This window comes from Tursiops truncatus, chromosome 4 (genome assembly GCF_011762595.2).
Source record: "Tursiops truncatus isolate mTurTru1 chromosome 4, mTurTru1.mat.Y, whole genome shotgun sequence".
Classification (NCBI taxonomy): Eukaryota; Metazoa; Chordata; class Mammalia; order Artiodactyla; family Delphinidae; genus Tursiops; species Tursiops truncatus.
This window is the reverse complement of record NC_047037.1, coordinates 62,357,187-62,372,002: the sequence shown is the minus strand read 5'-3', so window position 1 is coordinate 62,372,002 and position 14,816 is coordinate 62,357,187. Positions and strand designations below refer to the sequence as shown.

Sequence of the window (14,816 nt, the reverse complement as noted above, 5' to 3'; positions counted from 1 at the left end):
TACACTTGTGGTTTGTCTATTTTGAGGCCAAATCACAATTCAAAAGAATTATTTCTGCCGAGAGCTGAAGGAAAAGCTCTCCAGGCGAGAGGAGGGCAGAAGCATCCTTTCCCCAAGGTAGAGCTTTGTCTGAGCAGAAAAGCTGCAGGAATTCTCCCTGACCCGCCGTGGCCCAGGAAAGGGACCTGCACTGAGAAGAGTCTGGAGCTGATGCTCTTCAAGAAAGAGGCAGGCCCAAGTGAGCCAAACGTCTTCACTCAGCTTCCTTTCGAAAGTGGACGTCTGCCAGAAGAACGCTGATCTCATAGCCCCCTCTTGTGGCCTTGAGGTGTCACTGCAGCCTCTTTCCAAGTCGTGAGAGCAGAGGCTTGCATTACAGGATCGTTCCCTTCCTTTGGCAAAGCTCTGTCCCCTGCAGGTGCTGTGGACACTCAGAGCACGCTTGGAGGAAGTTCCCCACCATGTTCACATCTCTTTTCCCCTGAAGTCCACTATCCAAACTCAAAAAGAGGAATAGTTTCATTTTTGTCCCTAATGAGTCCAAAGGCAAAGTTATGCTCTGGAACTCAGAATCCAACTGGACATTCAGGAGACAGAGGATACCAGGAGATTTGTTCAAGGACCCTCAAATGAAAGCTAGGTCCCCTAACTTCAAGCCTCCAACTGGTGTCTGACCACTGCTAGATGGCCCCTCAGGGATTGGTTCCATGGTGCCCAGAACTGTCCACCTCCCTTCCTGTAATAGGCATGTCAGCATTTACTTGGCCTTATGTGTAACGCACAGTGAACTAGACATTGCTGACTCTACTTAATGTCCTGCCCATAAAATATATAAATGCAGATGTATTCCTGTCTTGCAGGACTATTGTGAGGATTAAGAGAGCTTATGGGGAATTCCCTGGTGGTCCAGTGGTTAGGACTCCACGCTTTCACTGTAGGGGGCATGGGTTCGATCCCTGGTCGGGGAACTAAGGATCCCACATGCTGCGTGGCACAGCCAAAAATAAATTTATTTTTTTTAAAAAGAGTTTATGGATAAAGTATCTGCCACAATGCCTAGGACACAGTAGGTATTCAGTAAAAAGCAGCTACTTTAAAAATTAACGCTACTTTCCTAATAGCTCTGTTTTCTTGTACCACATCTGCCTTCCTGTCCCCTGCTTCCCCCTCCCCCTCCACAATACGTATTTATTCATTCATTTTCTCTCCTCAGTTTCGTTTTCAATTTCTCTATTCTCAGTCTCTCCATTCCTTCTGAGATTCTCTGGGCTCTCACTGACCTGACTTCCCAGGAACACTTTGCTTGTTTAGAGTAACTCTTGGATTTGTCCTGGCAGTCTCTGTTTCTTTAATCTGTGGTTCATAATTCCTCAGACAGTTGAAACCACTGGCGCTTCCTCTCTGCCTGAGGGCAGGTTAAAAAGTGCGTGAGCATGTGCCCTCCTCTGGTGGGTTCCTGGGAAGCCTAGACCATGACTCAGCTTGGAAATGATGAATATCCAGCCCAGCCAGTGCTCCATGAGGGAAGGAAGCAGAGATCCGAGCTGCAGAGGCACAGGTGTGCCTTTAGGACAGCGCGGCCCGGTGGTGGTGCCGGGAGCCTGTGTTGTGTGTGGGAATCTTGCCTCCCTGGGTTTGGTGAGCGGCCCTATGGGCCCTGCTGACTGACGGTTTCTCTCCTGCTGCAGACCCACTCCGGATACTTCTCCAGCTTGTACCCCCCTCACCAGTTCGGCCCGTTCCCGCATCATCACTCAGTAAGTGCCCACAGTTCAGCCCCATCTGCCACTCGTCCCTCTCCTGTGGCCGGTGCCGCTCAGTCCTTGGCAGACTGACCAGTGCATGCTCACGGTGTGCGTGCCGGGTCCCCTGGTTCCAGGCTGTCCTGGGAGTGACACATTGCAGGGCATCAGCACACCAGACCGCCCGGCACTCAAGGGCACTGAGCGGCCCTTCAGCATCCTGCTGGTGCTCACAGATCCCACAGGTGGCCGGAAACTGGTGCAGAGGAGCAATCAGCAGGTCAGATTAGGAGGTGGTGTTGGGCTAAAGAACAGAGCCTCCAAAGTTCTTTAATAAAGTCTAGCAAGTGGGCCGTGTCATGCCCACAGACCCCTACAGACAAGAACAGCAAGGGCCCCTGGCGGGCTTGCCTGTGTCTCTGGGCCGTCCCCTCGCAGCCTGTTCAGGGCAGGTTTAATTACACTCTCGTTTTGAACCCAGTCCCCCTCCAGTGAAAATGCCGCTCCTGCCCACTAGGTGGGAGGGCAGCTCTCCATTCCTGCTAACAAAGTGCCTCAGGCCAGGTGTGCTTAATAGCTACTGATTCCTTGGATGAAGACGCAGGAGAAATACACATCACATTTGAACTTGACAGAAGGCCCGTGGACAGACAGCTTGCTGTGTCCAGCAAATTCAGAGCTGCCCAGGAGGAGTTTGCACTCTAGTGGTTGTGTAGTTGGTGTGGATCCTGTTCAAGTTCATCCCTCCAGCTTCCCCCCTGCAGCGCCCTAGGCCCCAGAAGAAGCCCATGCAGCATCTGGCCATTGCTCCGTTACTGCTGAGTGCCTGAAGGAGCAGCCCCAGTAGGAATGATGTCGTCTGTCTTGTCTTGTCCTGTCCTTCCAGTATCCAGAGCAGGAGATTGTGAATCTCTTCATCCCAACCCAGGCTGTGGGTGCTATCATCGGGAAGAAAGGGGCGCACATTAAACAGCTGGCCAGATTCGCCGGGGCCTCCATCAAGGTAAAGCCGCTCTTGACAGCTGCCCCTGTCCCACCCTCTTCCACCCCCATCGCCACCCCATGTCCCTTGTTCCTTCTGTCCGTCCCGGGCAATTCTTACACCATCCATAAAATCCTCCAGGACCTGGAAAGCCTGCCTTCCGGACTATTCCCATGTGCACTCATCTTTACCTCTCTCACTCCTTTTTTGTTCCACTAACAAATGAATTAGGAAAAAATACTAGTAATACGTAAGCCAACCTGGTCCTCTTTGGGCTACCATAGTCCTCAAGATAAAGCAAAGGCTGAGGATTTTCCCAAGTGAAGGGAGTGAGCCTAAGGAGAGCGATAATTTATATTCAGCAGTTGTCAGTGCTTTGATGCTTTAGTTAGTCTCCATTTCAGAAACCTTTGAACTTTGAAACAAAGAGCTTGAATGGAAAACTCTTTGAAAGGCAGTGATGAAGCCGCAGATAAACAAAAGCCGGTGACATAACCTGAGCCGAGGCCTCCCGGTTGAGGAGAGAGGTCAGGAAGGAGGGCCCCTGATTCACCCGAGTGCAGACACAGCTGCAGTTACATTCCCACCGCCTGTCTCCTGGAGCACAATGGGAAGAGTCGGCAGAGAAGCTGAAAGGGGAGGATTATTCGACCCTGGTCCCGCTCCAAGCCCAGCTATCAGCGCTGACTCACGGGCAGAATGCTGAGCACGTCCCAAGCCTCGTGAAACGCTGTCGGAAACAAGAGTTCCCGTTGTTACGTAAAATAATTTGCTGCCATGGGACAACCCGGAATTCCGAACAAGAAGTCTCATGACTTGGAGAGAAAGAATGCTTACACTTTCTCCCTAAGAAGAGCTGGAATTTCTCCCACAGCAAGTGTGCTGGAGAAAAAACAAAAACAAAACATTCTGAGTAGTGCAGAACAAGGATTGCAGTGATACCATGAAAGAATTTTATGTAGGTAAATCATTTCCCCTCTCGGTGCTCGTTTATCTCACCTGCAAAGCCCGCAGATTGGAGGAGAGCCCGAGGTGGGGGCAGACGGTGGTGGAGCACCCGGGGCCTTTGCACCCGGCAGGCTTGTTGCAGGTGAGACCCCAGCCCAGGTACTGACTGGCTGTGCTGGGCCCGCCCTCTGTGTGGGACAGGTAAGGTATGGACGACCACTGGGCTGGCTGCACCCTGAGGGCCATTCTCAGTGTCCGGTCCTGTGGTCTGAGGTGCGATGCAGCGCAAGGGACAGAATGAGACAATTTCAACTAAAAGGGACTTGAGGGATCATTTCATCAAATCCTCTCTTTTTCCCCTGAGAAAAGGGAGACTGAGAGAGGGAACGGGAGATGGCCAAGGCACGCAGGTGGCAGGACTGGCTCTTAGATAGCAGTTCTGCCGACTTGTAGGCTACAGGGCACTTCCCAGGACTAATCGCAGCAATAACTCTCCACTTACCATTGCCCATAAGGAACTAGGGCCCAGTGTTTCATTGACATGTCAGTGGCCGCAAAGCTAAAGAATGTGAGGGCTGAGGTTGGACCGGGCTATCCTATTTTTGGTCCAATGTTTTTTCAACCTGAGTGCTATACCAGAGTCATTCCAGCAAGACTTTGGGAAAGTAGAGAAGGATCAACCCCTTGGGCTTCCCCCACAGCATCCCCATAGTCCCTCTCTGTCCCAGCAGAGTTGAGTGGTGGCATGACTTCTGTGATGGGCAAAGACAGCCGGGGACAGAATGGGCTCTGGCTCTCTCCAGAGTAGTAGAGAAAAAGAGAGGAAGCCAGGGAAACCAAAGATTGGCAAGAGACATATCCTACTTTTTAAAATCAATCTGGTTTTTGTTAGATTTCCTTTATCTTGACGGTTCTCTGACAGCATTTGTCTCTAAAGGTGATGATCTCACTAATTCCAGAGAACCACCCCCAATCCTGCTCTACCAGTCTTCAGGGGCCCCAACTAGAGGCACATTTGATGCTGCTGGGGCGGGGGGAGAGCTTTACACTGACACGTGGGAGCAGAGTGCTGGAAGGGGGTGGGCTGAGTTGGGATCGGGCGGTGCACGCAAGAGGTGTTTCAGTTACAGGCGGGAGCTGAGCCCCTGTCGCCTGCCTTTCCTGCACATCATCTGGCCGACAGCCTTCAGAATGCCACACACAATTCCTGATCCTTGTTTCAGCCCTGCTCACCCGTGATCTTGGTGGTCACCTCATCTTTCTGCATCCCATTTGCTTCAGTCATAAAGTGGAGTCCTCATTCCAGGTCCTCTCAGGGAGTTGGCCTGGGGAGTGCTATTCCAGAACTGCAGGAGCACACGTGCGGCTCTCAAGAGTTCTGGGCTGGGCTGTGAATACTAGGTAGTGGAGAGATGGGGGGCTTTCTTTCAGGATCGGAACAAGGCAACTGTGAGAACTGATGGGGTCAACGTGAATTATGAATGAGCCTTTCAGCCCTTCTTGATTTGGGTGGATAAGAGCTGGGAACCACTGTGTCCCTGCTCCTGTCACTCTCATTTACTCTTGGAAATAAGGAGCAGATTTAGTGCCACCTATGGATGTAGAAGTAGAGATGAGGGTTCCCACCAGGGATCTTAAGGGCCAGTCTGTATGCAGCCTGCTGGAGGCTCTCAGTCCCCGGGACACGTCTGTTTTTTGGCTGAAGCTGCTGCCCTGCAGTTGAAGGCTGGCAGGTGGTCAGCCCACAGCCAAGGGAAGACCCCCCCCAGGAAGCTCAGTGGTCGGTGACCAGTGTCTCACGTTCATCCTCGTGCCACCAAGTAGTCAGGGCCAGATCTTCTTTGAAGGTCTCATGGACAAGGTCAGCACAGGCCTTGGGTCTGTCTTCATGGTGAAGCTGGGACAGCGACACAGGACCCTGAGGCCTGCAGGTGCAGCCTGGCTTAGGACATGTACTGAGAGAAAACTAAAACCCTGTGGAGGTGGAGGTCTTCTTGCGGGAGCCAAGACTGAGACACAGTGGTTCAGAGATGATAACTTCAGACACGCCCCGTCAGTGGTGAATCATGTTCAGCTGAACAGCTCTGTCTCGGGGTTGGGGTCTCTGGGTGGTGTGTAGGACTTTATGAGGTGCATTTGTGTACTAACCTCACTCCTGGCTCATCCCTAAGTGCCTGGTGTACTTTTAGATCATTTAAAAGTAACTTTATGGGAATTCCCTGGTGGTCCAGTGGTTAGGACTCCACGCTTCCGTTGCAGGGGGCACAAGTTCCCTGATTAGGGAACTAAGATCCCACAAGCCACGTGGCATGGCCAAAAAAGTAAATAAATTTAACTTTAATTATGCTACATTGTATTTATTTTTAAAGCTACCTTAAAAGGTTTTTGAAATAAGGCAGGGTATGCGGGGAAAAAAATATGTAAAGAGGATCTAACAAAAAGATGTTCGGTTGTTCCATCTTGAGTTCTGTTACAAAAGATGTCAGAGTCACAGAGTGAGCGCTAGGAGGTTTTGAGCTTGCCAGGTTCAACTGCCATGTTTCATCTGTGGGGAGAGGAGGGGTTTGTAGAGCGCGCACTGGAACCAGGGTGTTCTCGTGCTTGCTCTGGTGCCATCGGTTGATTTCGTGTGCTACAGAGGAGCTGGTCCTAGTCACACCTGTCACTAACGGCCCTTTCTGCAGGCTGACTCCAACTTAACTCCTCTGTGGACCAGCCCTTCCTCGCTTCTGGGCCCTTGGTGGGCTAGTGGAGCTCCTTGGTGAAAGGAGGCTGGTCACACTGCTGGTGGGGGCAGGGACAGGCAGTAAGTACTAACTTGTTTCCAACTATTCCTGGGTGGCCAGAGACCCAAATTTGATACTGGGCACTACGGTCATAATCTCCTAAGACCCAGAGTGGAAGCAGCAGGGTCAGACAAAGCACCAGGTACAAAGGTGTGAGTCTTACAATCTCTTGCTAGTGGGTGTGCCATCCTCTTAGACAAGGAGGAGGAGCTCGGGGAACAGAGCCAAGCAGTAGCATTTCCCTCTTGCTTTGTGAACTGCAGATTGCCCCAGCAGAAGGCCCAGACGTCAGTGAAAGGATGGTCATCATCACCGGCCCACCTGAAGCCCAGTTCAAGGTCAGTGCCAAGAACCCCCTCAGCCCTGTAGCCCTGGATACAGGGCAGCCTGTTAGGGAAGGCTGAGGGCCTTTAGCAGGCGCAGCTGCCCCAGAGCCAGGTTCAGGCTCTTCTTTGGAGGCCCAACCTCCATTTCCCTTCCTTCTATAGTCCCACCCACCCTGTCTTCCCCCCCTCCAGGCTGCTCCCTCTGTGTGGAGCCCTCCTTTCCCTTCTTTCCCCTGGAAAAGTGGACTCTCTGTCAATGCCCAGTTAAGATGGCATCTCTGATCCCATTGGTCGTGGTTTTGAAGATGGGGCATAAACATGGGTGTGAGGGGAAATAGCACAGTTTGTTGGAAGTGTTGGGGGTGGGGGGAGGTACACTGTTTTAATTTTTATTTTATATTGGAGTATAGTGCACTTACAATGTTGTGTCGGTTTTAGGTGTACAGCAAAGTGATTCAGTTATACATATACATATATCCATTCTTTTTCAGATTTTTTTCCCATATAGGTTAGTACACAATATTGAGTACAGTTCCTTGTGCTATACAGTAGGTCCTTGTTGACTATTTTATATATAGTAGTGTGTATATGTTAATCCCAAACTCCTAATTTATCCCTCCCCCCCACGTTTCCCCTTTGGTAACCGTAAGTTTGTTTTCAAAGTCTGTGTCTGTTTTGTAAATAAGTTCATTTGTATCATTTAGATTCCACATATAAGTGATATCATGATATTCCTCTTTCTCTGTCTGACTGACTTCCATTAGTATGATAATCTCTAGGTCCATCCATGTTGCTGTAGTGGTATTATTTCATTCTTTTATATGGATGAGTAATATTCAATTGTGTGTGTGTGTATATATTTATCTTTTGGTTGGAACATTTAATCCATTTACATTTAAGGTAATTATCAATATGTATGTTCTTATTGCCATTTTACTAATTGTTTTGTATTTGTAGGTCTTTTTTCTTCCCTTCCTCTTTTTTTTCTTGTGATTTGATGACTATCTTAATGTTGTGTTTGGAATTGCTCTTTTGTGTGTGTGCTCCTGTTGTAGATTTTTGGTTTGTGGTTACCACAAGGTTTTGAAATAGCAGTCTGTGTGTGTGTGTGTGTGTATATGATTGTTTAAAGTTGCTGGTCTCTTCATTTCAAATGCATTTCCAATATCCTGCATTTGTACTCTCCTCAGGATTGCTGGTTTTGATATCACATTTGTGTGTGGATGATTTCCTACCTTTACTGTATGTTTGCCTTTTACCGGTGAGCTTTTCCATTCATAATTTTCCTGTTTCTAGTTGTGGGCTTTTCTTTTCCACCTAGAGAAGTTCCTTTAGCATTTGTTGTAAAGCTGGTTTGGTGGTGCTGAATTCTCTTAGCTTGTGCTTGTCTGTAAAGCTTTTGCTTTCTCTGTTGAATCTGAACAAGAGCCTTGGTGGGTAGAGTATTCTTGGTTGTAGTTTTTTCCCCTTTTATCACTTTAAATATATGGTGCCACTCCCTTCTGGCCTGCAGAGTTTCTGCTGAAAAATCAGCTGATAACCTTCTGGGGATTCCCTTGTATGTTATTTGTTGCTTTTCTCTTGTTGCTTTTAATATTTTCCCTTTGTTTTTAATTTTTGTCAGTTTGATTAATATGTCTCAGCATGTTCCTCCTTGGGTTTATCCTGTATGGGATTCTCTGTGCTTCCTGGACTTCAGTGAGTGTTTCCTTTCCCATGTTAGGGAAGTTTTTGGCTATTATCTTTTCAAATATTTTCTAGGGCCATTTCTCTCTTCTCCTTCTGGAACCCCTGTAATGCAAATGTTGGAGCATTTAATGTTGCCCCAGAGGTCTCTTAAATTGTCCTCATTTCTTTTCTTTTTTCTTTATTCTGTTCTGTGGCAGTGATTTCAACCAGTCTGTCTCCCAGCTCACTTATTTATTCTTCTGCCTCATCTGTTCTGCCTTTGATTCTTTCTAGTGTATTTTTCATTTCAGTTATTGTATTGTTCATCTGTTTGTTCTTTAACTCTTTTAGCTCTTTGTTAAATATTTCTTGTATCTTCTTGGTCTGTGCCTCCATTCTTTTTCCAAGATCTTGGATTATCTTTACTATCATTATTCTGAATTCTTTTTTCAGGGGGATTGCCTATCTCTAATTCACTTAGTTGTTCTTCTGAGATTTTATCTTGTTCCTTTGTCTGGAACATATTTCTCTGCTGTCTCATTTTGTCTGACTTTCTGTGTTTGTGGTCTCCGTTCTGCAGGCTGCCAGATTGTAGTTCTTGCTTCTGGTGTCTGCCTTAACCCCTGGCTGAGGTTGGTCCAGGGGCTTGTGCAGGCTTCCTGGTGGGACGGACTTGTGCCTGCCCGTGGGAGGGTGGAGCTGGGTCTTGTCCCTCTGGTGGGCACAGCCGTGTCAAGGGGTGTGTCGAGAGGTGGCTGTGGGCTCAGGATGACTTTAGGCAGCTGTCAATGGGTGGGTCTGTATTCCCACCTTGTTGGTTGTTTGGCCTGAGGCCTGCAAGCACTGGAGCCTGCAGGCTGTTGGGTGGGGCCAGGTTTCAGTACCAAGATGGCGACCTCAGGGAGGAGGCATACTCACGCTGAGAAGTATTCCGTGGGGCCCCCGCCACCAGTGTCCTTGCCACTGCAGTGGGCCACAGCCAACCCCTGCCTCCCCAGGAGACCCTCCAAGACCCACAGGTAGGTCTGGCCCAGGCTCCTGTGGAGTCACTGCTTTGTCCTGGGTCCCAGTTCACATGAAACCTTGTGTGCACCCTCCAAGGATGGAGTCTCTGTTTCCTCTAGTCTTGCAGAGCTCTTGCACTCAAGCCCCACTGGCCTTCAAAGCCAAATGCTCTGGAGGCTCCTCCTCCAGATGCCAGACCCCCAGGCTGAGGAGCCTGGCATGGGGCTCAGAACTCTCACTCCTGTGGGAGAACCTCTACAATATAATTAGCTTCCAGTTTGTGGGTCACCCACCTGGTGGGTATGGGATTTGATTATATCGTGAAAGCACCCCTCCTGCCATCTCATTGTGGCTTCTTCTTTGTCTTTGGATGTAGAATATCTTTTTTGATAGGTTCCAGTTTTTTTTGTCAATGGTTGTTCAACAGTTAGTTGTGATTTTGGTGTTTTCGTGAGAGGTGGTGAGCTCAAGTCCTTCTATTCCACCATCTTGTCTCCCTTCCCCTGCATTGTTTTGTTATTGCCTTTTCACCCCTAGGAAAATTATAACTTGAGTTTTCTAAAAGTCAGAAATATTTATTTGTAAAAATATAATTTGTATTAAAAATATTTAAAATGTGAGAAAAAAATTAACACGTGTAAATGTTCAAGAACAATAATCCTTCAACTCATGAATGGATAAACAAAATGTGGTATATCCACATATTAGGATATCATTCAGCCATGGAAAGAGTGAGATTCTGATGCATGCTATATCATGGATGAACCTAGAAAACATTACACCAAGTGAAAGAAGGCAGACACAATTGACCACATAATATATATTTCGTTTATGTGAAACATCCAGAAAAAGCAAATCCAGAGACAGAAGGGTAGTTTAGTGGTTGCCAGGGACTAGCGGAAGGGAGGAATTGGGACTGTCTGCTAACAGGTATGGGGTTTTATTTGGGGGAATGGGATGAAAATGTTCTGGATAGCAGTGGTGGTTGCACAACCTAGTGAATATACTAAAAACCACTGGAGTGTACACTTTAAAGTGCTGAATTTTAAGTTACGTAAGCTATATCTCAGTTTTTTTACAAGTTCTTTTAGGGACTTCCCCGGCGATCCAGTTGTTAAGGCTCTGCACTTCCACTGCAGGGGGCACGGGTTTGATCCCTGGTTGAGGAACTAAGATCCCACATGACATGCGGTGCAGCCAATAAATAAATAAATATTTTTTTTTTTTAAGTTCTTTTAAAAAGAACAAAAAGCTTTTGGCTACACTGGCTCTAGAGTTAAACATCAAAGAGCAAATCCCATCAACACCACCCTTGCCTCCATCCTTTAATAACCGGAGGCCTGAACGTATCGTGGTGGGAGGAAGTTAAGAATTCCCTGAACAAATTCATTCAACCAAACATTTATAGTTGCTCAGGATACAGAAATAAGACATGTAGTTCCACCCTGACCCGATACACAGAAAGCTTCCTGTGCGATCCATGTGCAAACCTGAAGACACGGGAGTGTCTGTGCATGTCTGCAAGGTACACTCCTTGGGTGTGGCAGGCATGCACCCACTGGGTCTGAGCGAGCTGAGCAGACCCCGGGGAGCATGGGGCTGGGGCTGTACCGTTGCCTAGACTCACTGGTTCCTGTAGCAGTGCTGCTAAAGCAGGCTGACGTGTCTTGCTCTCTCAGGCCCAGGGGCGGATCTTTGGGAAACTGAAAGAAGAAAACTTCTTTAACCCCAAAGAGGAGGTGAAGCTGGAAGCCCACATCCGAGTGCCCTCCTCTACAGCTGGCCGTGTGATCGGCAAGGGTGGCAAAACCGTAAGTGTGCTCTGAGCTGGCTTTGTCTCCTGGCCTGACTTCCCTCAGACCCCCACTGACTCTTCAAGGACAAAAATGTAATTAGCATCATCCAGAGCTGAGGGCCCCAAATCCACAGTGCTGAGCCAGACACCGAAACACCAGGGTCCTGGGTCCAGGAACACTGCATCTAGGCTATGTGCTGGGAAATGAAGACAGGGAGGCTGCCTCCTGCCCTGTAAACCCACACACATAGCAGCAGGAAGACGATAAGGAGAAGAGTCCCGCCCAGAGTATACAGACATACCTTGCAGATATTCTGGGTTCCAGTTCCCGACCACTGCAGTGAAGCAAGTCACAGGAATTTTTTTGGTTTCTCCCTTCACAGGTGAATGAACTGCAGAACTTAACCAGTGCAGAAGTCATTGTGCCTCGTGACCAAACGCCAGATGAAAATGAGGAAGTGATTGTCCGAATTATCGGGCATTTCTTTGCCAGCCAGGTACCTGTGCTGTGAGGGTCCAGTCTCTCCTGCTAATCTCTTTGCAAGTCTCTAAGTTCTTGGTGACCTGTCCGGTGGCCCCAGGCCGTGCACACACACCCCCACCCTGACCCCCATGCACAGATGGAACAGGACAGGGGCAACTGTTCCTTGGCTCACCACTGCTCTCCCAGGCCTGCTGGAGGAGCCTGAGGAAGGGTATAGAGCTTTGGAGTCAAGCCAGCACAGTTCAAGCCTCTGAAATGCTGAACTGCGGGCTCTCCTGTTCCCTTGTCCTCCCGCTCAGGCCTCAGTCACAGCCTTCCCCTGCTGGGAGCCATATATCAGGCAAGGGCCACCCTTGGGCCCTGAGGACCAGCCTAGGTGCCAGAATTCCACTATTATGGGTTAAACGCTCATGTCAGGAGACCCTTGTTTCTCTTTCCTCTCCTCTGCTTCACTGTGACAACCCCCATTAGGACTCAGGGCCCCACACAGCTGCTTCTCTTCCAGTCAGAAGGGCTAGTGACTCAGAATCACGTGACCTGGTTCTTTTTGATGCTTTTTTGTTGTTGGGGGAGGGGGTTGGGTTTGGGGATAGAGCAGTCCAGTCCCTGTCCCAAAGGAGCAGAGGCAGTCTAAGCCAACACTGCAGGTTTGTCTGAGCGTCAGCCTGCGCTCTCAGTGCCGTGCCTTTGCCAGGACCTGCCACGCTGCTGTGCCCTGCACCCCACCAGCACCCTTTGAGACCATGCCTGGGGCTCTCCCATCCCAGCTCTTCCAGTGTTCCGGGCGTGGGTCTCAATGTCTGGGCTCCTGTAGGCGTTCAGTCTGCAGGGTTCTCCCTGCAGTGGGAGCAGCAGGGTGGGTGAGGGGACAGGTTTGGGTTCATGTGTTTTCTCCACTTGTTCAGGGTAGAGTGTCTGGCCCGTTTCTCACTTTCTCCCCATCCCATTGACCGTCCATCTTCCCTTGCCATACACCACTGTCTCTGCAGTAACTCTAGGAAGGCAGGGAGGAGGCGAAGCGTTGGACGTTGGAGCATGTGTTAGCTGGGAGGGAGGATGCCGTCTGACCTCTACAGGTTCCCTAGTCACTAATGCCCTGGTTCTGCTTCCTGGGGTCCCACCCTCTTACCCTCCACCCAGCAGCCTCAGCAGGGTGGGGGGTGGGGAACTCTGCCACTTTACTTCCAGGCAGAAAAGGCCTGGAGTCAGGGCCTCAGTCGGTAGATGACACTTTTCTGAGTTTACCGCCTCCTTCCCCCAAGTCCCAGCCCTGCTTCCCCACACCCCACTGCTTGTCCTCAGAACTGGGTTCCTTTTCTCCCCTGTCCCCCTCCTCTCCCTTGCTGCAGACTGCACAGCGCAAGATCAGGGAAATTGTACAACAGGTGAAGCAGCAGGAGCAGAAATATCCTCAGGGAGTTGCCTCACAACGCAGCAAGTGAGGCTCCCACAGGCACCAGCAAACAACGGATGAATGTAGCCCTTCCAACACCTGACAGAATGAGACCAAACACAGCCAGCCAGATCGGGAGCAAACCAAAGACCATCCTGAGGAATGAGAAGTCTGCGGAGGCGCCAGGGGCTCTGCAGAGGCCCTGAGAATCCGGGGGGCCAGGGAGGAGGCGGGAGGGCAGCCGTGCCGGGGCCCGGCCTCCCAGCTCCCCCAGGGCCTCTGCAGGCTTCCCAGCCATCCACTTCACCATCCACTCGGGTCTCTCCTAACCCCACCACGCTATCCCTTCTAGTTGAACTAACATAGGTGAATGCGTTGAAATCAAAGCAAAATTCACACCCTTTTCTTTTTGCGGAAAATTGTCTCTGTACATGTATGTACATATTAGAAGGGAAAGATGTTAAGATATGTGGCCTGTGGGTTACACAGGGTGCCTGCGGCGTTAATATATTTTAGAAATAATATATCAGATAACTCAACTAACTCCAATTTTTAATCAGTTATTCTTTTTTCTTTTTAAAGAGAAAGCAGGCTTTTCTAGACTTTAAAGAATAAAGTCGTGCTTTGGGAGTTCTAACGGTTTAGTAAGGAGCTTCAAGGCCACCCACACAAAATTCACCCGGAGGGAAATCTCGTCGAAAGGACACTCACAGCAGTTCTGGATCACCTGTGTATGTCAACAGAAGGGATACCGTCTCTCTGAAGAGGAAACTCTGTCTCTCTTCATCCCTGTCTAGCTCACACACCCATTTCTCTTTGCTTCACAGGTTTTAAACTGGTTTTTGCATACTGCTATATAATTCTCTGTCTCTCTCTGTTTATCTCTCCCCTACCCCCTCTCTCCCTCCCCATCCTCTCCATCCCCATTCTTGTTAATTCCCTCATCCCTCTGTCTCAATTCCCATATCTACGCACCCCCCAGGCAAAGCAGTGCTCTGAGTATCACATCACACAAAGGAACAAAAGCGAAACACACAAACCAGCCTCAACTTACACTTGGTTACTCAAAAGAACAAGAGTCAATGGTACTTGTCCTAGCATTTTGGAAGAGGAAAAACAGTAACCCATCAAACCAACCAACCAAACAAAGAAAAATTCCACAAAGAAAGAATGTATTTTGTCTTTTTACATTTTGGTGTATAAGCCATCAATATTCAGCAAAATTATTTCTTTCTTTTAAAAAAAATATGGAGGAACATAGCAATTTACACGAGGTCGTTGGCCCAGGGCGTTAAATTTACAGATTTTTTTAACGAGAAAAACACACAAAAAAAAGCTACCTCAGGTGTTTTTTACCTCAGCACCTTGCTCTTGTGTTTCCCTTAGAGATTTTGTAAAACTGATAGTTGGAGCATTTTTTTATTTTTTTAATAAAAATGAGTTGGAAAAAAATAAGATATCAGCTGCCAGCCTGGAGAAGGTAACAGTCCAAGTGTGCAACAGCCGTTCTGAATTGTCTTCCGCTAGCCAAGAACCTATATGGCCTTCTTTTGGACAAACCTTGAAAATGTTTATTTAAAAAAAAAAAGTGACAAAGAAAAACAGAGAGAGAATATTGGAGATGTCCTGAATTTCAATAGGGTACGCGCCATTAGGGCTTTTTGCGCTAAAGGATGAACATGTACTG

General features: G+C 48.7%; 1 protein-coding gene across 6 annotated transcripts in view; it reads left to right on the top strand.

The window, feature by feature from the left end:
- Positions 1-14,584, top strand: part of IGF2BP2 (insulin like growth factor 2 mRNA binding protein 2) — a 159,938-nt gene extending 145,354 nt beyond the window's left edge. For 5 of the 6 annotated variants that reach the window (XM_033855600.2, XM_033855598.2, XM_073803982.1 and 2 more), the window contains 6 exons: positions 1,689-1,757; positions 2,629-2,745; positions 6,722-6,796; positions 11,137-11,268; positions 11,636-11,749; positions 13,086-14,584. In XM_033855600.2, the coding sequence (XP_033711491.1) occupies positions 1,689-1,757; positions 2,629-2,745; positions 6,722-6,796; positions 11,137-11,268; positions 11,636-11,749; positions 13,086-13,178 (600 nt within the window). In that variant the 3' untranslated portion in view covers positions 13,179-14,584. The remainder of the gene's footprint in view (positions 1-1,688; positions 1,758-2,628; positions 2,746-6,721; positions 6,797-11,136; positions 11,269-11,635; positions 11,750-13,085) is intronic. The other variant, XM_033855603.2, reaches the window with a different exon arrangement.
- Positions 14,585-14,816: the final 232 nt, after the last annotated feature.